We start from the raw sequence: 20,864 nt of genomic DNA, 5'->3' as shown, positions 1-20,864 counted from the left end.
TTTCTAGGAACACTTGTTCTCAATCAAGTATTGCCAAACTTGGAAAGAAATAGAGAATTTCACCATGTTTAAGGGTTCACAGTTCGTGGTATTTGATGACAAGACATAAAAATTGAAAATATGACTTTATTACTTTACTTGAATATTGATAAAGATATACACGGCTTGGTGTAAAATGTGGAGGATGGAGGCTTCAAAATTGAGTGTCAGAAAGCGCAAGAGGTGGAGCCTGTTGAGTCAGATGATGCAAGAGGTGGGGCATTTTCTTGCAATTTTAGCACTTGCTTCTTAGATCTGTCAACTCGTTGACAATTTCTAATTTTCCGTGAGAATTTGTCAATTTATCCAAACAATTAAATGATAATCCCTTTGAAGTTGACTGAATGAATCTTTTTAATGCCTAACCTCAATTTTGTGATCTGATGAAGTATGTTAATGAGAAACCTCTAGGAAAAAGTGAAACAATTTATGGCCTTCACAAGTCAACAAGGGGAACAGCTTTGCTTTTGATTTAAATAGATTTTAGAGTCTTAAACTGAATGAAAGATAAAATAGACAAAACGTGTTGAAATTAACATAAGAGGCCACACCCCTTGCAATCTGTGACACTCCATTTTAAAGCCTACATCCTCCGCATTTTACACCAAGCCAATATACACAAAAGAAAGTTTTCTCCAGCCATGCCAGGACTCATATGAGCTAAGTATTCTGAATGAGAAAATCTATTTACCATGACGAGAAGACGATTTGAAATGTTAGGTAGTGATTGAAAATTTAGATAAAACCAAAGTCATACAGATAGCCAGGTGATCTATAGGTAATAAGATGAAAGGATCAGTGATTTCAGATAAGATAATATGTTAGGTGCTTGCATGAATTATAATGGTTCCATCGTCTAACTTCGTGCAAATAAAATATTACATGTACTTGATGTAAACTTCTTCATGATTTAATGAACCCAGGAAAAATTAAAATTATGAATACGAATAAGATACAAACACTCTCACAATGTACTCAGAATGTCAACATGTGTAGAACCGCAGGGAATGTATTGTTGTTAATGATTATCAAGACATGATCAAGATACTACTTCCGATTGTAGACGTTGGGATCTACTACTGCGCTGCTGAATTGCCATGCTCAATAAAAAGTCGATAAAAATTGCCAAGAAAGATGTTCAACGATATTAAAAAAATTGAAATATCTGCAGGATGCACATGTAATTTAAGTACTATAAAACGACCTCTTTTCCTTCTTACAAGGATAGGAAATTCGTTCTCAGTTATAACTAAATAAATTCTACTTTTAAAAAACTATATCAGTGGCATAATGTTCCTCATTAGCCATTATTGCGTACATGTATTCCCCATTCACCACTGTAAATGAGGTTGTTTTGAAGCAATATATTGTTTTTTATCCGAATCAAAATGAAAGAATACCGTACAGTGTATGTTTGATTTTATTTTCTTTGTATGTCATTTATTCATTTACTCCCATTAATTCTTATCTATTCGCTTTAAAAATTGCTTTGTCAAGAACTTAACATAATCAAACACCTTACAAGAACAGCAAAAATAAAACATGAATTGTATTTCTGCTTGTGATATTAGAAATTTCAGAGAATCATTTTAATCGCATTGATTCATGTTGAGAAGAAATCTATTTAAATACAGAAAAGAATATTTATAATTTAATTTGCTTTTTTGGCTATTTGACATGTCAACAAGAGCCTTCATTGTCAAAATTCCACAGTTACTAGTAGACTATAATTTGTAGTTTTGTACGAGTTTTGGTTTGCATTATTGGGCTTCCAAACGAAAGGGGTACATTTTTGAAATGAACTTAAAGCAAAATTTTATTTATAGTATTCCTATTATTTCTTTGAACATCATAGAGCATAAAACACTGTAGTTATGCATCACTTTCATCCTTTTTGCTCTGTCTTGTTTTGATGGATGTACAATAAAATGTATACGATGTTTCACTTGAAACTGCTTATTTTTTGCTCTAAATTGCTTCAGGTTAACTCAAGGTCATATCTCAAGGTCATCGTCTTATTGGTATGAATATTAATTGTTCTGTAATTTTTTCCAAAGTGAAATGAACTTGGCAATGTCCTAAAAAGATGTTTTCGAGTTCTTTATGAATCCGAAAGAGGTTCTACCTCATGAATCTACTCCATCCCACTGGGCAAATTATTCCGAGCTCATTTAACCACACACTTGTTTTTTTAGTTACATAATTGCTTATTCCACGAGGATTATAACAAAGACTGGCTATTGTGTTAGAGCGTATAATGCAAACTACATCACAAAAGATTTTTGCAGTTCAGTGAAAAAAGAAATCAGCGTGTCAAGGATGAGGAACTTAGTGCACACAGTAATACATGTATTAGTGTATGACTGTAGGATTCCGTAGACGTAATATATTAATATATTACGACATTTATAGCCGATCTACAGGCAGAGAATCTCGGTCATCCAACAGTTTGCAGATGGAGACGGTAAGATGTTGTAGTTTTTTTTTGTTTTTTTTTTAAATCTTTTTATGTTGTCTTAATGTAATTTATATCGCGTCGCAATCTTCTTTATTTCCTCTTCCCGTTAGTTACTTTTCTCGCCTTTGTTTAAATTTAAAATATACATAATAAGAATTGTTGGGATTCAATGCAAATAACATGCGTATTTGTAGTGCCAACAAACAGGAAATTGAAGCGTTTTCAAAGAGAGATCCAGTTGACAACAATATTTTGATATTTATTTCACACAGAACTCGTAGACAAGATGTAAATGATTTTTCAAAAATTATCAGAAATTGATATGAAATAAAAAATACTTTGGGATGAATTTTCTCTAATTGTGCAACAAAAAAGAATTATGAAATTTCAATTTTTCAGCTGATTTTTTTTTCTTATTAATGCTAACTTTTCCTACTCTTTAAAAGCAAAGCAAAAAAAAAAAAAAAAAAAAAAAAAAAAAAAAAATAGAGCTGTGCATTAATATGTTATTTGTAACTTGAACCTCATTTCCACAATCATTTTCAGTTTCCATACATTTCGAAACTTGCACATCTGAAACCCTCTCACACCTCAACACTCCTTTGCATTATGGCTCTACAAATCATAATTTAAAAACATATACAGCGAAAGATATACAGCAAAACATTTATTGACATGATTTTTAGAGCATCGTGAGTTATGTTTTGATTCATGTGACATAGATTTTTAGGCCATTGTAAATTGATTCCTGTTGAAGAATTACAATCCGATTCCTGTTTGCAATATATTCTGCATTGTACAATAAAGGAGAGAACACAAAAAACGGTCTTTATTTTCGCTATATTTGCGTACTTAACTACGACGAACCTAATTCATTATTGCAATAGATTTTTTATTTAAATTTTAATATGAGGTGAAGTGACTTTTGGTGAGTTAAAATCAATAAAGAGTAATTTTTACTGTAGATAAATTTTTAGCAAATTTGCGCGTGCATTGCATTCTCAAAAATATTTTTCTTAAAAATAAATCAACAACAAAAATTGTAAACAAAAATTTTGCTGACAACTGGTGTCTTTTTTTAACCCGGTGAACCAGTGTTAGTAAGCAGTGGTCATTTTAAGAAATCTGTTTATACTACAAGCTAATTACCCTTGATAATCCATGCATTCAATATCGTCCGATGGTTTGACTGGCAGTATGTCTCTTTTAAATTATTTCTCTAAGAAAGAAAGGGCAGTTATTTTATCTAACAACGAATCCCTAGCACAACAGATTGTTAACGAAAAACTTACCCTCGTGTATAATGAAACCCCGACGAAAGAAAGGAGATTGAATGTACATGCGTAATTCATTGTATGCACATGTGTAACATAAACGTTTATGAAAATTTTTAGCGCTTTTTATTTTTAGCGCCGATGACAATTCGCAAAATTTTAAAACGTAAAAATTAATCAACATCTTTTTGACCCAGATTCGCAAAAATAAATCGACGTAAAAATTTCCAGATTTACGGTATTGCCAGTCAGATTGCACGTGGCACACACCTGTCTTGTACGAGTACGCGGAAAGACTCACGTGCATGCACAAGTGCGCGGAATGACATTTTCTGCATATTTACCAAGTTATAAGAATATCACTTTGATGCAAGCTATTTTTAGGGAAAGGTAAATTTCAATGTAAAGTAAAATAATGCATTTAAAAGAAAATCAATTTACAAAATGTTTAAATACAGTATATGAATCTTAATAAAATGAAAATTTTATAAGAATATCAATTTAAAAACAAAGGACACGTACAAAAAAGAAGATGAGAACAAGCGCAGAGGAAAGTGGTCATTCAAAGTTGACTTTCTCCTGTCATGTCTGGGATATGCTGTGGGACTGGGGAACGTGTGGCGGTTTCCCTACCTGTGTTACAGAAACGGTGGAGGTATTATCATAATATATGTACATTATTTATAATAATCATTCAGAACATGCAGTTATCACGCTCACTGCATCTGCAATAATAAAGATCCATACAAAGTGTACATGTCACTCACCAAGTGGTTTCTGAAAAATAATATGAATTATTCCTTGGGGGGGGGGGGGTGAGATCAGAATATATCATTGCATAAAAAAAGGGAAAAAATAATAAACACACATTGCAAATTCTTTTTTGTACTTTTAGGAGCCTTCATTATTCCTTACTTCATAGCGTTAGCTTTGATAGGAATTCCTATTCTCATGCTAGAGTTTACCCTTGGTCAGTACTCCAGCTCTGGACCATTGACCTGTTGGAAGTATTCTCCTATATTTGCGGGTAAGACACTTAATCAATATTGACAGATTCATTTTCATTTTTGTTCTCTTGAAAATCATTGTTTTAACATCAAAATTAATTTAAAATATCTGAAATTTTTGTGCAGATATGAAAAACTCGATGCGATACTTTCTGGTCTGGTCGCTGAGAGCAACTTTTGCACCAGTGATACGAATCAGCAGCAACACATAGCTATAGTGAATACGTTTTTATCGATTGACATGCAAAAGAAATATACCATTAGTTTGTTTTTTTCTAAATGGATAGGGATTTTAAAATGTCATAAACAAATACAACATTAATTCCCTTTTTCTGGGTCATTCTATTTTTTTTTCTATGTTTCAGGGGTTGGTTATGCAATGAACTGCGTGTCTTCGTTTGTTGGTATTTACTACAACATGATCATGGCCTGGGCTCTCTTCTACTTATTTGACTCTTTCAGAAGTGATCTACCCTGGCATTCATGTGGTGACTGGAGTACAAATTGTAAGTTTTATAAAATGAAAAGCCTTTATGTACATGGAGGGCGTCAGGGGCATATTGAAAACAAATAAAGTATCGAATATTTACTCATCAAAATGAAAAATGCGATCCGTAATCGCGACTATATGTAAAACTCACAAGAATGTATCATTAGAGATTTCACCGAAATCGAATTAATTTTTCAACAGTAATTTTTTTGCATCTTTTAATTTAAATATTTTGGTTTCTTCAATGTTTTACAGTGTGCTATTATAACGTGAAGATTTTGAATACTACCTCAGAAACCTGTGAGAAGAATCGCTTTAATAACCAGTCACTAAATCCATGGATTGCAAACGAAACACAGGGAATATGTTACATAGAAAATCTTGTAAATAAAAAAGAAGGAGTGAGAGCTTTCTTCAATGAAACTGAGGCCAAAAAGTACTTTCCAAGAGTGATTGCCTCTCAGGAATATTTTGAGTAAGCATTATCTTTCTTTGAAAACACGAGACATAGGTAATGGAGGATTCAATAGTTTACCAAGTTATGGAATTTGGCAATACTAGTATATATATGTTCATAATATTTTTTTTATTCTTTACATTTGGTAAGTTTATCGAATAGAAAACATAAGCCGCTCAGTTTCGAGAATGATGAATTACATGTATGCATATACATATTTTATATATGTAATTCTAAATCAATTTTCATTTGTACATTTTTCAAGATATTAAGGAGGCTGGGGGGTCAACAAATTAACCATCAGATATAACTTATTTTTTTTAGGTATGATATCCTAAGCTGTCAACTATCATTTGGCAAACAAAAATTTCATACATTTTAGTTTTAAAATTTGATCATTTTTGTATATCGTTATATGGAGCTCTTCTTCTAAAGGAGATCAATATAGTCTGAAAATGGCCACAACCACCCAGCCCTCTTAAAAGATGAAAAAGACATTTACATCTGGAGTAAGATATCTTGAATATCTTAATGAATGAGTACAAATAATGTGTCTCCAGCTTGTAGTCAGAAACATATATTTTACAAAGGACATACGAAACAATAAATTTGTCTTAAATAGAAATTTCTTCAAAATAACAAACACTGAGTTAAATTCTTTACAGTCGCTATGTGACGGGTTCAGCTTACAGTCAAGGATTCTTTGATCTTGGTGAAGTCCGCTGGCAGCTGGTTCTGTGTTATTTGTTGGCGTTTGTTTTTGTCGTATTGGCTCTCAGTAAGAGCATCAAAACTTCTGGTAAAGTAAGTAACTAATCTTCTATACTCTTAAAATATGAATATATTTTAATTTTTGACATTGTCAAATCTAGAAACGTTATTTTAGAACAAAGTACTGTAATATATTTAATTTAGGTTGTATACTTCACGGCTACGTTTCCGTATGTGGTCCTAATAATTCTGCTTGTTCGTGGGTTAATGTTGGAGGGAAAAGAGAAAGGAATTCACTTCTACATGACACCAGATTTGTCTAAACTGAAGGATGCACAAGTAAAAGAACAATACTTTATGTTCAACCGAAATAATTGAATATTTATATGTTTGGATCTTATCGCTTCTTTTGTGACTCAAAATAGTTTTTTTTAAAAATGAATAAAATACCTCTCAGAGTAGTTAAAAGTAATTCTGGTCCAATTTCTTTCATTTTTATTTAGTAGAAACTTGTTATGATAAAATTATAGTTGAAAAATGAAATTATGTTGCTGTGAAAACAAAAAGGGGAAGGTACAGGTATCTTCACACCAGCTTACGTTAATTTTGTTATAATTTTCTAGGTATGGAAAGACGCCGCTGTTCAAATTTTCTTTTCTCTGTCAGCTTCTCAGGGAGGGCTCATAGCTCTGGCTAGCTATAATGAATTCCATAATGACGTCATAAGGTAACAGTTAATCTACATTCTTTAATAGATTTTGAAAATATTTTTAATTATATGTGTGGCATCGACATAAGCGTATTTGGTATCTCAGAAGGATGAGAAAATCTAGATGGATATCTCTGAAACATTTAAGAGGGAAATGTATTTTTAAAAAAACACGAAGAAATTCAAAGACACATGCTGGAAATGATCTACGTACTCAAATTAAATATATGGTGAAAGTTCTTGAGAAAATGTTTTAGGAAATTTTTAAATCCACGAAGTGAATATTAAATAAGTTCTGAAAAAATTGTTATTCATACAGAGATATCGAAAGATTTTCTGAGAAATATCATTCATATCTTTATTGGACCGACTTTACTTGACTCGTCATATAGTGCATAGATTTTTCGAATGTACATATGGCTTGCATTTTTTCCTCCAAATTCAATTGTGAGTTTTTCTTATATACATATTTTTTCCATTCTTAGTACGTTCATACAATTATTATTAAAATGAATTACAGGTTGTGCATCTCTGTCAAAACACAATTTTGTGCTTTTTTTTTCTTCAGAGACACCTTGATTGTTGCTTTTGGGAATTGTCTAACCAGTATTTTTGCTGGTTTTGTTATTTTCTCTTATCTGGGTCATCTTTCGGACATGTTGGGCGTTCCTGTAGAAGAGGTTGCTACAAGCGGACCATCTTTGGCTTTTGTTGTCTACCCTTTTGCTGTCACACAACTTCCGGTTGCTCCTCTTTGGTCCATTCTATTCTTCCTCATGTTACTTACACTTGCTGTGGACAGCGAGGTTAGGAATCAGTTAAATGAGCTCTCAAAGAAAAAAGTTTTACTTTTTGACCTCTTTTATAATAAACTTTGATTTATAAACCTTATTTAGTTTGTGCTGGTTGAGACGGTCGTGACGTCACTGCTGGATAAGATTCCCAAACTCCGGGACTACAAGCTATTTTCAGTTATTGGTGTGTGTACAGTGATGTTCCTGCTCGGTCTTACCATGGCAACAAATGTAATTTTTTTCAATTTTTTTTTATAATCAAAACTTTGAGAAAATTTAATGTTTCAAAAAAGGCAGTTTGATTATGATTTGCGAGTGATTTTGAAAACGCTAATGAACAGGTGTATTTCTGTGGCAGGGTGGTATATATATGCTAGAGATTATGGACACATACGCTGGCGGTTGGGGCGTGTTGTTTATTGCAATATTTGAGTGTATCTCTATAGCTTGGATTTACGGTAACCTTTTATTTTGTGTATCATATATTTACTACAATCTCCGAAGAAGGCAAAATTATTTAAATTTGAGCAAGCCTTTTAACTTTAACAATCAGAATATTAAATAATATATATACAGAACTTTTATAGTTGCAAATTTTTTTAGTAAGAAGCAAAATGGCTCTATTTTGATAAATTATCTTCTCACAAATTTTCAAAACTTTCTACCAGGTGTGTCCAGGTTTCTGGATGATCTCTTGCTGATGGTTGGCAAACGTTTCTGTGGTTGTGTTCCCTTCATCATGTTGAAGTATTGGTGGGTGATCTGTTGGTGCTGTTTCACTCCGCTGTTTTGTGCTGTGAGTTGATAATGGGTATTGTGATTTAGTAATAAATAAAAATACATGTATATATATTGCAATATCTAGCTCTGCCATTTTTTAAAACATGTTCTGTTCAAAGTTCCTTAGAAAGTGATTAAAAATTAATTATCTCAAAGAGATGAAATTTTTATTCTTAGAAACATGATTTTTTAAACCTTTAGATCATTATGATATTTTCCTGGGTGGACTACACTGGTCTAGCAAATAAACAACACTTTAATGCTTATGCTGACCTTATTGGATGGTTGATGACACTGACTGTAGTTGTGTCCATCGTTGGTACTGCTATATACTTGGTCTCTCAGCAATATGGAGGTCTTGCAGAGGTAATTCTTCTTTATTGAAATTTTATCTAATAGTACCTAACGTATGCTACATAGCATGGTTAATCTGCTTTTTGGGTACGAAAGATCTCGAATACTGAATCTTTTTCTAAATGAGTTTTCACTTTGCTTGGTTCAGAAATTCTTTAAATTACCAACATCTTACTAAAGGAATTCTATTCTTACCAATCGATGACTGTCATTGTTATCAGTAAACAAAACCATTTTTAAAAAAATACTTTTCGAGATTTAGAGAAGGTGTTTAAAAGATTTTCTGATAGAAGTAAAGTAGCAGCTTCAGCAGTAAAATTTTAGTATTAGATAGTCGATGACAGATCTGTATTGTGGAGGTTGACTTAAAAGAATTTTTATTTAGTGTGATATTGATTGCTTGAAATCAATTACAAGTATATTTTTCCTTAATATTTTTACACATAAACTTAATCTTTAGATATGTTATACCCACACACATATCCCACCCTTATTACCCAGGGTTAGGGTTATATAGTATGCACCGATATAATAATGCACAGGTATATTACTTCAAATCTCGATTTTCAATACATTACAATTACATCACAGAAGTTGAATGCAGCTGCTAGCCCAACTGTTGAATGGGGACCGGCCCTTATCAAACACCGCCGTGAGGCTTTGCCTCACTCCAAAAAATATGGCCGAGCCTTTGTGATTGAACTTAATGTGGATGGTCAGGACAAGGAGACCCAACCAACTAATAATGACCAGCTAGAAATGGTAAGACGCCCAACCAACAAGCAATGGCCAATAAGAAATGGTTAGACTTTTAACAATGAAAAGCAATAAATTGTAAGAAACTCGGCCAACTAATACCAATGACCAATCACAGTTGGTAAGACACTCAGCCTATTAGCAAAGTCTAACTAGAAATAAGATGCCCAGCCAATTAATAATGACTAACTAGAAATGATAGGACCTCAGCCAAATAATAAAAACCATCTAGAAATGGTAAGATACACAACCAACTAACAATGAACAATTAGAATTCGTTATACACTCAGCCTAATCAAAATACCCAACTGGAAATGCCAACTAACCATGACCTACGAGAAATTGGCAATACTCCAGCCAACTAACAATGGCCAGCTAATATTGGTAAGATCTCGGCCAGCTAACAATGACTAACTAGAATTGGTAAGACCTCGGCCAACTAACAATGACCAACAGAATTGGTAAAACCTCATCCAACTACCAATGACTAACTATGACTGGTAAGACCTCAGGTTACTAACAATGACCAACTATCATAATTAGGTAAGACACACGTTTTTTGTTGATTCTCGTGTCTTTGGAGGGGAATCCAATTAATGACATCGTCAGTGAAAGTTTATTCGTGAATATATTGTTTTATAAAGTTTCAAGTAAATGGTTAATTCCTATTAAAAGTTAATAGATTATTTTAAAGTAATGCTTTAAAACTAATTTCCAGTCGACAGAAACATCTGCTGAGGAAAACAGAGGTCCTGTCTTGCACGATGCATCGCATGAAAACAGCATAAAACGTGAATCATAGAAGATGTACCTATATGTATCTGTGAAAGTGAGTTTGCTGATTTCCTGAGAGAAAAAAGACAACAACAAAATGGAAATAATAAAACCCTCAATTTATAAAAGATGTATATTTTTATATGAGAATATGTTACTTGGCATTGTATTAGAAAAAACGTTTACTGTAGATGTACTTATTTCGCTGGTCAACATTCCGCGATTGCACATTTTCAGCTGATCAAAATTCCATGGATTTTCAGGATGCTCTTAAGTTTCATTATTGTATTAAAACTTCGTTCATTCATCTGGATTGTCTTGCTAAGCGATATTTTCATAACACTGATGTACACAATGTAAAGTTCTTTTGTGTTTAGCCTAATAACAAAAGATATTTTTTTACCCCTCATGACTATCATAACTCACTGGTTCAACATTCAACAATTAATTTTGCAAACACAAATTAATATAGCTTATGTTTGTAAAATTAGAAAGTATCCAGTTTCTGAATTGGCAGTTAACTTAATACTTAATTATTGCAATATTTTTTATCAACTCCACCCCACCCCCACCCCCAACAATTGAAATTCTATTTTAATTTATATTTATATTCTATTTTATTTTATATTGATTAACTCTTGAATTGTAACCTTAAACATTTGTAACTGGTATAAAAATATAAATCGAGATAACTGTTAATTTTTACTGAACATAATTATGTGGATTTACAGACATCAAACGTCCTTTACATGTATAAAAAAAAATACTAGATAATTAGTATTATTGTAATAATTTGCTTCCAATTACATACAATCACTCTGTGCTGATGAGAGAATTACTAAAAGATAGAATTAATATTACTTAATGTTTTTCTTTAATGATTTTCGACGAAATATGGCTGAGATATTACAGAGAATGCAGATTTTGACAGCGGTTTTCTAGTTTATCTCTGTTCAATATTTTGACCGGCTTTCACTTCGTAGAAATGAATTTAAACTTAGTTCTTTAATACTCACTACCAACATTTAAGGCTTTTCGTAGTTTGGAGGCAATTCATTTTCAAAACTTATTGTGTTATCTATTATTTCAGGTTAAACTTTATACATAGTAAATTTTTGTAACTAATTTAATTTTTAAAGAATTTTCGGTAAGAGTAAACTATTTTATCCCACTTACTTTTGAGCAAACCAGGACTTTAACCCTTGATTTGGATGAAAACAGAGTTAACGTTTTGTTGTTGCTACTGCAACCATCTATAAGGTCAATGTTGGTGAAAATCCATGGTAAATTTGACAATGTCTTTAAAGTAGATTTCTTTGTTTTTTGCGTTCTTGATGAAATCAAAACAGATTCCACCTCATGTTTCCACTCCTTCCTACTCGGCAAATTATCCTAACCCATTGCATCATACACTTAATGTGTAGTTACATAACTAGTTCTAGCTTGTTTCTCAGTGATTAGTACAAAAGTTAGAGAGTATCATGCAAATTATATCAAAAGGATGTTCGCAGTACACATGCCAATTGGTCGCAGTACACTGAACAAAATCAGCGTGTCAAGGATGAAAATCATATTTTTCGTGCACATTCTTACCAGGATTTTGTAGACGTAACACATTAATATACAACAGAATTTGCTGTCGATCTACCCTCAAAAGAATCCGAGCCATCCAACAGTTTGCAGATGGAGACGGTAAGGTTATGTTTTTGTTATCTTTTTGTGTTTTCAGTATATTTTTATATCAAATTTCACTCTTTCTCCTTCTTCCTGTAATTTACTTTTCTCACTTTTGTTTAAATTTTAAATATACTTAGTTCTAATCATATTTCACAAACTTTAAAAATATTAACAAAATACTTAAAACTATTCGGTTTCGATGAGTTTAGAAGGAAATTCAATCAATTACAGTATCAGCAATCAAGAAAAGTTCATTGACGGTTTTGTAAGTGTGCAGGGGAAAAAAACTTGGTACACCCCCACTCCCATCCCTCAAAAAAGCAGAAGTTTTATATCAAATATTTTTCAACTGACAACAATGTACAATTCTTTTAATGAACAAATGCATCCAATGGCAACATAAAATGACATATAAAAAAAACATGTTTCCATCATGCAGAAATATCCAGGACAGTGGAGGAAGGTTATCCCCACTTTTTTTTTTTTTTTATTTTTATTTACAATGTATATCTGTTTTTGCTACACTTAAAGTGCACATTCATATGCATTTAATTTGTTATCAATAACTTTATTTCTGCTTCCATTTTAACTCTCCGAAATTTTCGAAACTTGTACACCAGTCTGGCCCCGTATCCTCTGTCACACCCACACTCTGCAATTTGGCACTCCAGATCATAATACATACATGTAACAAAACATTTGTTGACAAATTTTTGGGTCATCATGCGTTCTATTTTGAGAGATGATACATAAATATCTTTTATGTCATTGTTCATTGATTCTTGTTCCAAAATTAAAACCAGGCCCCTGTTAACGATACTTTCTGAATTGTATTGTGTATGTGTGATTATCACTATTGTTTACACTCTTAATTAAGCTGTGCATTCAAGAATCAGTCATCACTTTATTGATTGGAAGGTCATATATACACGTAAAAGACATATTAATATAAATAATATTTGTGCGAATTCAAACATATGCGAATTTATGCTGATGGAAAAAAAAATTGGTGAAATTATACAAAAGTGATTTTAAACCAGAATATACAATATCTGAACACTATGAAAAAATACTTTCTTGCTTAACGTTTTAAAATTAGCCATGTTTTGCAGATTTAGATGTCACAATAGAAATTGTTACTTTCCAAAAACAAACCTAGAGTCTTTGATTTTTTTTTCTATTCTTTTGTTTATAATAAAACTTAGATGAAATATTCTTTATGCATGAGTCATTACGCAAAAAAATATTCTTTCCATGTAACCGTACAGGCGCGTTCGTGAAGCATTGCTGAAATCTGAAGGGTACTAAGTAATTCTTTGAATATTTACATGTACGTGTAATCATAAGGTATTTAAATAATCACTTAATCTCCGTTTTCAAAAAGCGCATGTTTAAGCATGTAATTCAGAGGGGGTTTTTTTATATCAACAGTTTGAACTTTTTAAAAATAAAAGTTGAAATCTCTTTGTATGAACAAAAACATTTTCATCATGGCGATGTGTATAAAATTTTCACGTAAAGTTAAAATGATGCATTTTCATTTTTTTTTAAATAAAATTGAGGATATGAATTTAACAACATTAAAAAATCAATACTGATTTCATTTCAACTTACGAAACATAGGACACATATAAAAATGAAGATGAGAACAAGCGCAGAGGAAACTGGTCACTCAAACTGGACTTCCTGCTTTCCTGTCTGGGATATGTTGTCGGACTTGGGAACGTGTGGAGATTTCCCTATTTGTGTTACAGAAACGGAGGAGGTATACCCATAATTACATAATTTAACGTAATTGTTCAGAACATGCTGTACGTAGTGAGTAATTCCCTTTAGTGCATTTAGAAATGGACACAAAATGTGTATACGCATTTTTGGTTAAAGCAAGAAAGACGAAATTTCCACTTAAAAACAGAAATATCACAGAAACTGAATGTACAAATTTGTCCCTCGAGATTAGTCGAATAATAAATCTTCAGTTATAGACCTTTTACATTAAGCCGTTTCTTTTTTAACTTGTAGGAGCATTTCTTATTCCTTACTTCATAGCCTTAGCATTGATAGGAATCCCTATCCTGTTACTGGAATTTACTCTCGGTCAGTACTCCAGCTCTGGACCACTGACCTGTTGGAAGTATTCTCCTATGTTTGCGGGTAAGATACATTGTACCTTATAAATAGTGATCGAAATGTATCATTTTTCTTTGTAAATTTTAAACATTGAAATTCATTTGACAAATAAGGATTTAGATTTTTTCTTAGCAGATACATGTAGCTCTGGCTACAGATACGATACTCATTAGTATAAACAATTTGTTCTTGTGTTCAAGAGCGCCTACACATAACTCTAGTGAAGAACTGTAGTATCGATAGACTTATCTCTTTAAAAATATAGTTTGTCAGATATGTTTAAAACTGCTAAATAAGACAGTGTCATGAACATATACAACCAACATCTCTTTTTCCTAGGCCATTTCTCAACCAAGTATTCCGTATGTTTCAGGGGTTGGTTATGCAATGAACTGCGTGTCTTCGTTTGTTGGTATCTACTACAACATGATTTTGGCCTGGGCTCTCTTCTACTTGTTTGACTCTTTCAGGAGTAATTTACCCTGGAATTCTTGTGGGGACTGGAGTACAAATTGTAAGGCTTATAAAATGTAATCAAGAACATTGAAGGGATCCAGGGCAATTTGAACATCAGTTTGAAACCTTTAAATAAGTAATCAAATTTAAGAGTACAATCTAAAATAGCGATATTCGATACAATCTAATGATAATATTATTTTAAAATTCAACAGAAATGGAGGTCAATATTCAATAAATCCGTTTTGCAACTGAAATTTTTCTACAACTCTTATTGTTGTTTCCATTTCTTCATCAATATTTTGCAGTGTGCTATTTTACAGTGTGCTATTTTAATGTGAAGATTTTGGATACCACCTCAGAAACTTGTGAAAAGAATCGCTTTAATAACCAGTCACTTAATCCATGGATTGCGAATGAAACACAGGGAATATGTTACGTAGAAAATCTTGTAAACAAAAAAGAAGGAGTGAGGGCTTTCTTTAATGAAACTAAGGCTAAAAATTACTTTCCAAGAGTGATTGCCTCTCAGGAGTACTTTGAGTAAGCATTACGTTTAGTAAAGTACTTAAAGTACGAGAAATAGTTTATGGGGGACTTAAGGGTATACTCTTCAAAAAAAATTGTTCTTTTTCAAAATAACAAACAATGAGCTAATTTCTGTCGAAATAACAAACAATAATCTGATTTCTTTATAGTCGCTATGTGACAGGTTCTGCATATAGTGAAGGATTTTTTGACCTGGGGGAAGTCCGCTGGCAGCTAGTTCTGTGTTATTTGTTGGCGTTTATTTTCGTTGTACTGGCCCTCAGTAAGAGCATCAAAACTTCTGGTAAAGTAAGTATTTTATCTTATTTGAAAATATATAGATATACTTTAATTTTTGACATTGTCAGATACGTTTTTTTTTTATTAGAAAGTACTGAAATATATTTCATTTAGGTTGTATACTTCACGGCTACGTTTCCTTATGTGGTCCTAATAATTTTGCTTGTACGTGGATTAATGTTAGAGGGAAAAGAGAAAGGAATTAATTTCTACATGACACCAGATTTGTCTAAACTGAAGGATGCACAAGTAAAAAAAACTTTATGAGCAACCACAATAATTTAAGAATTTAATATTGTTATATTTGGATTTATTAGTTCTTTATTGATATAAATACACTCTGAAGTTTTAAAAAAAGTAATAAAAAAAATTTAAAATGCTATCCAGAGTTGTGTTTTAAAGGATCTCTCCTCCATTTTTAGTCATTTTAAGTTAAAGTTAAAATTCCCTAAGATAAAATTGTAATTAAAACTCAAATAAGAATTTACATGTACCTTCACATCAGATGGCTTTAATATTATTTTAATTTTCTAGGTATGGAAAGACGCCGCCGTTCAAATTTTCTTTTCTCTGTCAGCTTCCCAGGGTGGACTCATAGCTCTGGCTAGTTATAATGAATTCCATAATGATGTCATCAGGTAACAGTTAATCTTCATTTGTTTGGAAAAAAATATTCTAAATGTACATGTATATCACTGACTTAAAACTATCACATTGGAACATTCAAGAAAGGAAGAAATTTAAATTGAACTTGTTATATTTAAGTAGAAAATATTTGAAAAGAGCAACATAAAGAAATTGAAACACACATGCTGGAAACTATCCACCAACTTACAATAATTTTATAGAACATCATTCTTGGATGAATTTTATTTTAACATACAAGAAAGTGTTTGTTTGTTTGTTATCAGATAATGAATGGTTGCAACATTGCAGAATACAAAACCTAACCCGCGTAATTGTGTTTATGTAACTTTTTTCTGCAATGACTGCAGTCGTTGATCCTCGCATAAAATAACAAATAAAGTCATAATATCGTGGATATCTAAACCTGTATGAATAAATATACCAAAGGGGGTGAAAGTCCGTAAAATATTGTACTAATTGATATCGATCCGTTGTTTCATTGATGGAAGAGCCATGAAACAGTTTACCTTTGACACTTCATTAAATTTTGTCATACAGATGGCTTTAAAAAACCAGATCTAATTACTATAGAAGAATATTAATTGATAAGCGGCAATCGATTTTCATACGAAATAAAGGAGAAAATATTCAGTGGATGTAAATATATACACTCATGTAATCACTGCAAACATATATAATCGCTGCAAAAATATACAATTCATCTTAAACAAAGTTTTAAAAATATTACTCAGGTTTTCCCATTTGTACCATAATTCAGCTCCGCAGAATTGAAAAATGTTGAAATCTTTCATATCATTTTTTGAACCCCTACTTGACGCCTCATAGTGCAAAGACTCTTGAATGCAAATGACCTTCATTTAGTCATTCAATTGTGAATTTTTCTTACATATGCATCTTAGCTCCCTTCATTCTATATATATTAGTTCAAACATACAATGTTGACTTTGCGTTTCCTCTGTGAAAACAAATTATGTTCTTTTCATCTTCAGAGACACCATGATTCTTGCTTTTGGAAATTGTCTAACCAGTATTTTTGCTGGTTTTGTCATTTTCTCTTATCTGGGACATCTGTCAGAAATGTTGGGCGTTCCTGTAGAGGATGTTGCTACAAGCGGACCATCTTTGGCTTTTGTTGTCTACCCTTTTGCTGTTACACAACTTCCGGTTGCTCCTCTTTGGTCCATTCTATTCTTCCTCATGTTAATTACACTTGCTGTGGACAGTGAGGTTAGGAATCAGATAACTGTGTTCTCAAACTTATAATATTCATTTTGTTAACAAATGTTTAAAAATTAAAACTTTTCACTCATATCTTAATTAGTTTGTGCTGGTTGAGACGGTCGTAACGTCAATGCTGGACAAGATCCTCAAATTCCGGGACCACAAGTTATTCACTGTTATTGGTGTTTGTACAGTGATGTTCTTGCTTGGGCTTACCATGACAACAAATGTAATTTTTTCCTATAATTTAACAATAAAACTTTACGTTCTGAAATCACAGGATGGTCGTGATTAACGAGCGATTATCAATTCTTTAATGCATTTCAATATCTGAATTTGCTTTTATTCACAACACTGCATTAAAAAGAAAGAGGCACTTTTCTATTACAGGGCGGTATATACATGATAGAGATAATGGACACATATTCCGGTGGATGGGGCGTGCTGTTTATCGCCATATTTGAGTGTATTTCCATAGCATGGATTTACGGTAACCTTTTTTTTATTCAGTGAAAGAAAGAAAGAGAGATTCACCAATTATTTATATTTAATTCATACCATAGCATGAAATGTATCTATCAGGTTAAAATTCATAAGGCCAAATCAAATTTTCCAAACTTTCTACCAGGTGTGTCCAGATTTCTGGACGATCTTTTGCTGATGGTTGGCAAACGATTCTGTTGTTGTGTTCCTTTTACCATGTTGAAGTATTGGTGGGTGTTATGTTGGTGCTGTGTCACTCCCTTGTTTTGTGCTGTAAGATAATTCATGTTTTAAGTAGCATTTATTGATAATAAAATGTAATGTTATGTTTAAAAAAAAATGTTTAACTCTGTATCCTTTTTTAAAATATGTACCTTTAGCAATAATTAAGACATTTTCTACATTGAAAAGTAAGATTCTTAGACAGTTATCAAAATCTTGGTAAACATACAGAAATAAAATACAAATCTTTTGATCCTCACATTAGTGATAAAATTTATTTTTAGAAAGTGATGTAAATTTATTATCTTTAGGTCGTAATGATATTTTCCTGGGTTGACTACACTGGACTAGCAAATAAACAACACTTTTATGCCTATGCTGACCTTATTGGATGGTTGATGACACTGACTGTAGTTGTGTCCATCGTTGGGACTGCTATATACTTGGTCTCTCAGCAATATGGAGGTCTTGCAGAGGTATTTCTTCTCTCTTTTTAAAACATTTCCCATTATGGTACCGTAAGTACATGTATTTTACAGATCGGGTTTAGCTGAAGAACAGTTTTCAAATATCGATAGTTTTCTACATGAAGCACATATATTTACAATGGAATATTACATAGACATGTAGTTGTGTTTGTCCCATAGGTATTAGAATATTATCGTACCATTATTTGTAAAAGAAACATATTCAAGAATGGTATAAAACCACAATTCAAATGTTATTTAGACATAAACCTTCATAGCAAGGAAATACTTTATATGCTTTGTTAATTTCATAATTCTTAGAAGCACCTACTTAATTGTTCGTTCCTGTAGGGCAAAAGTTTATTCAATAATTCGCCTGCTGCAAAAGTTTTACTTGGTTATGCATATTAAAACTACTATATTATGCTTTTAATTCACCAGATATCAATTCAAAATTATTCTAAATATTGCAACGAGTAAAATTTAGGCAAACATCAGTTTCTGACGCAATAATAATCGTCCTTAGTGACATAATGTCATTCTTAGATGCATCCTATATTTACGCTTGTAGTCATTGTAAAACCATCAGATGATGTCCAGATAAAACTGCGATAAAAGCATGTGTGGTTATTTATCCACAAAAATTAGTTTACCTGAAGCATAAGTTGCACTTGCATTGTATACGCTGCACTATGTTCTTTGACTTGGCGATATAAATATGAACGACCAAGTACAATGATATATTAATATTAATGAGTATATTACTTAAAACCTTGATTTTATTGAATATGACAATAACATTTCAGAAGCTTAATGCAGCTGCTAGCCCTACTATTGAATGGGGACCCGCCCTAATCAAACACCGCCGAGAGGCTTTGCCTCACTCCAAAAAATATGGCAGAGCCTTTGTGGTTGAACTTAATGTTGATGGTCAGGACAAGGAGACCCAGTCTACAAATAATGACCAATTAGAAATGGTAACAAAATATTCTAATCCATTTATCTTTTCAGGTCCGTAGGAAGTAATTTCCTCAGACTTATCATTGAGGGGGCACAACCGTAACGTAGCTTTGTTTTCTAATGTGAAGTCTAACTGGAAAAATATATTAATAAGGTATTGTGTAATTGTACAGAGTATATAGGGAACAGTGTGAACACGTGCCCCCCCCCCCCAACCCACCCCCGGATCCTACGGGCCAGCATTTCCTACCATGATCTAATTTTGAGTCGTTTCTACATCAAACAGAGAAATTTATTAATACCGGTATTATGTTGTTTCATGGAGTTTTTAAGTAGATGTTTTGTTGCCATTGATTATTTTAAGATTGCTTACAAATTACATTTCCAGTCTATAGAAACATCTGCAGATGAAAACAGAAGTCCAGTCTTGCACGCTGAAAACCATGACATACAACAGGATCAAAATGTGAATCATTAAGGTGTTCCTATACTTACATGTGAAAGCTAGTTTTCGGACTTCTTTGAAGTCAGACAGCAAAAGGATAAAATTCTTTATTCATCACTGAAATATATGTATATAATGAAAGTGTGTTAATATTGGGTATTTATTATAAAAAGGTATTTAATTTATTGAATACATACTCGTTCCAGTGAAACAGCAAATACTAGTATATGATCGTTGTATTTCACTCACTAAGATTTTATTTCAGTCCAATTGCAGGACTGAATTTAATCTTAAGAATATGTAATAAAATAAAAGACTAAAAAATAAATTGGCGTAGCAAGTCAAAAGTGAATTTTTTTATGATTTGTTTGGCTTTGTTTTTTTACTTGCAGATGAAGCGGGAATAAATTATGATTATTGTAGAATTGAACACCAATTATTTGGCCAAATATCTGTAACATTCCGTATTTATAAGCTACGGGAAATTTTCAACGATCTTCGGTAATTTAAGTGTATAATCTTTCATAATGCAAATATAAGCGAAAATGGAATTTTCACGAGCATAATGTCTAGCATTATTCACAAAAAATAAAGTCCTAGCAAAAAAAGTAACTTTCAAAAAATTCTAAATCTGTACCAATTAGAATTTTACTGGATTTTCCCATTGAATATAAACGATTTTTCAGAATGTGTTTCGCTATCAATTTGTTTCGCAGGGTGTTAG

The 20,864-nt window shown here is 32.2% G+C and overlaps 2 protein-coding genes across 2 annotated transcripts; both read left to right on the top strand.

The window, feature by feature from the left end:
* The first annotated feature begins 2,383 nt into the window (after positions 1-2,383).
* On the top strand, positions 2,384-10,910 carry LOC133183104 (sodium-dependent proline transporter-like). Its single transcript, XM_061318059.1, has 15 exons — positions 2,384-2,503; positions 4,285-4,426; positions 4,667-4,798; positions 5,144-5,284; positions 5,524-5,743; positions 6,391-6,529; positions 6,641-6,775; positions 7,060-7,163; positions 7,714-7,951; positions 8,042-8,170; positions 8,298-8,397; positions 8,608-8,735; positions 8,921-9,085; positions 9,665-9,835; positions 10,548-10,910. Exons 1-15 carry the CDS (start codon positions 2,399-2,401, stop codon positions 10,629-10,631), a joined length of 2,133 nt encoding a protein of 710 aa, XP_061174043.1. The 5' UTR covers positions 2,384-2,398; the 3' UTR covers positions 10,632-10,910.
* Positions 10,911-12,110: 1,200 nt separating this feature from the next.
* Positions 12,111-20,498, top strand: LOC133183106 (sodium-dependent proline transporter-like). Its single transcript, XM_061318062.1, has 15 exons — positions 12,111-12,295; positions 13,904-14,045; positions 14,303-14,434; positions 14,784-14,924; positions 15,190-15,409; positions 15,565-15,703; positions 15,809-15,943; positions 16,229-16,332; positions 17,332-17,569; positions 17,664-17,792; positions 17,954-18,053; positions 18,192-18,319; positions 18,580-18,744; positions 19,542-19,712; positions 20,084-20,498. Exons 1-15 carry the CDS (start codon positions 12,287-12,289, stop codon positions 20,171-20,173), a joined length of 2,043 nt encoding a protein of 680 aa, XP_061174046.1. The 5' UTR covers positions 12,111-12,286; the 3' UTR covers positions 20,174-20,498.
* The last annotated feature ends 366 nt before the right edge of the window (positions 20,499-20,864 follow it).

Source organism: Saccostrea echinata, unplaced genomic scaffold, assembly GCF_033153115.1.
Source record: "Saccostrea echinata isolate AGI-Se365-2 ecotype Australia unplaced genomic scaffold, CSIRO_AGI_Sech_v1 ptg000009l, whole genome shotgun sequence".
Lineage (NCBI taxonomy): Eukaryota > Metazoa > Mollusca > Bivalvia > Ostreida > Ostreidae > Saccostrea > Saccostrea echinata.
The sequence above is the reverse complement of the archived record's forward strand: the minus strand, read 5'-3'. Positions and strand labels throughout refer to the sequence as shown.

Excerpts from the sequence above, each read along its gene's own strand:
- LOC133183104 (XM_061318059.1), top strand. The coding sequence starts at position 2,399 with ATGACTGTAGGATTCCGTAGACGTAATATATTAATATATTACGACATT. Across the intron at positions 5,285-5,523 it reads TGGTGACTGGAGTACAAATT|TGTGCTATTATAACGTGAAG; the intron begins GTAAGTTTTATA and ends AATGTTTTACAG. Across the intron at positions 6,776-7,059 it reads CTAAACTGAAGGATGCACAA|GTATGGAAAGACGCCGCTGT; the intron begins GTAAAAGAACAA and ends ATAATTTTCTAG.
- LOC133183106 (XM_061318062.1), top strand. Across the intron at positions 14,435-14,783 it reads GTATTCTCCTATGTTTGCGG|GGGTTGGTTATGCAATGAAC; the intron begins GTAAGATACATT and ends CGTATGTTTCAG. Across the intron at positions 17,570-17,663 it reads CACTTGCTGTGGACAGTGAG|TTTGTGCTGGTTGAGACGGT; the intron begins GTTAGGAATCAG and ends TATCTTAATTAG.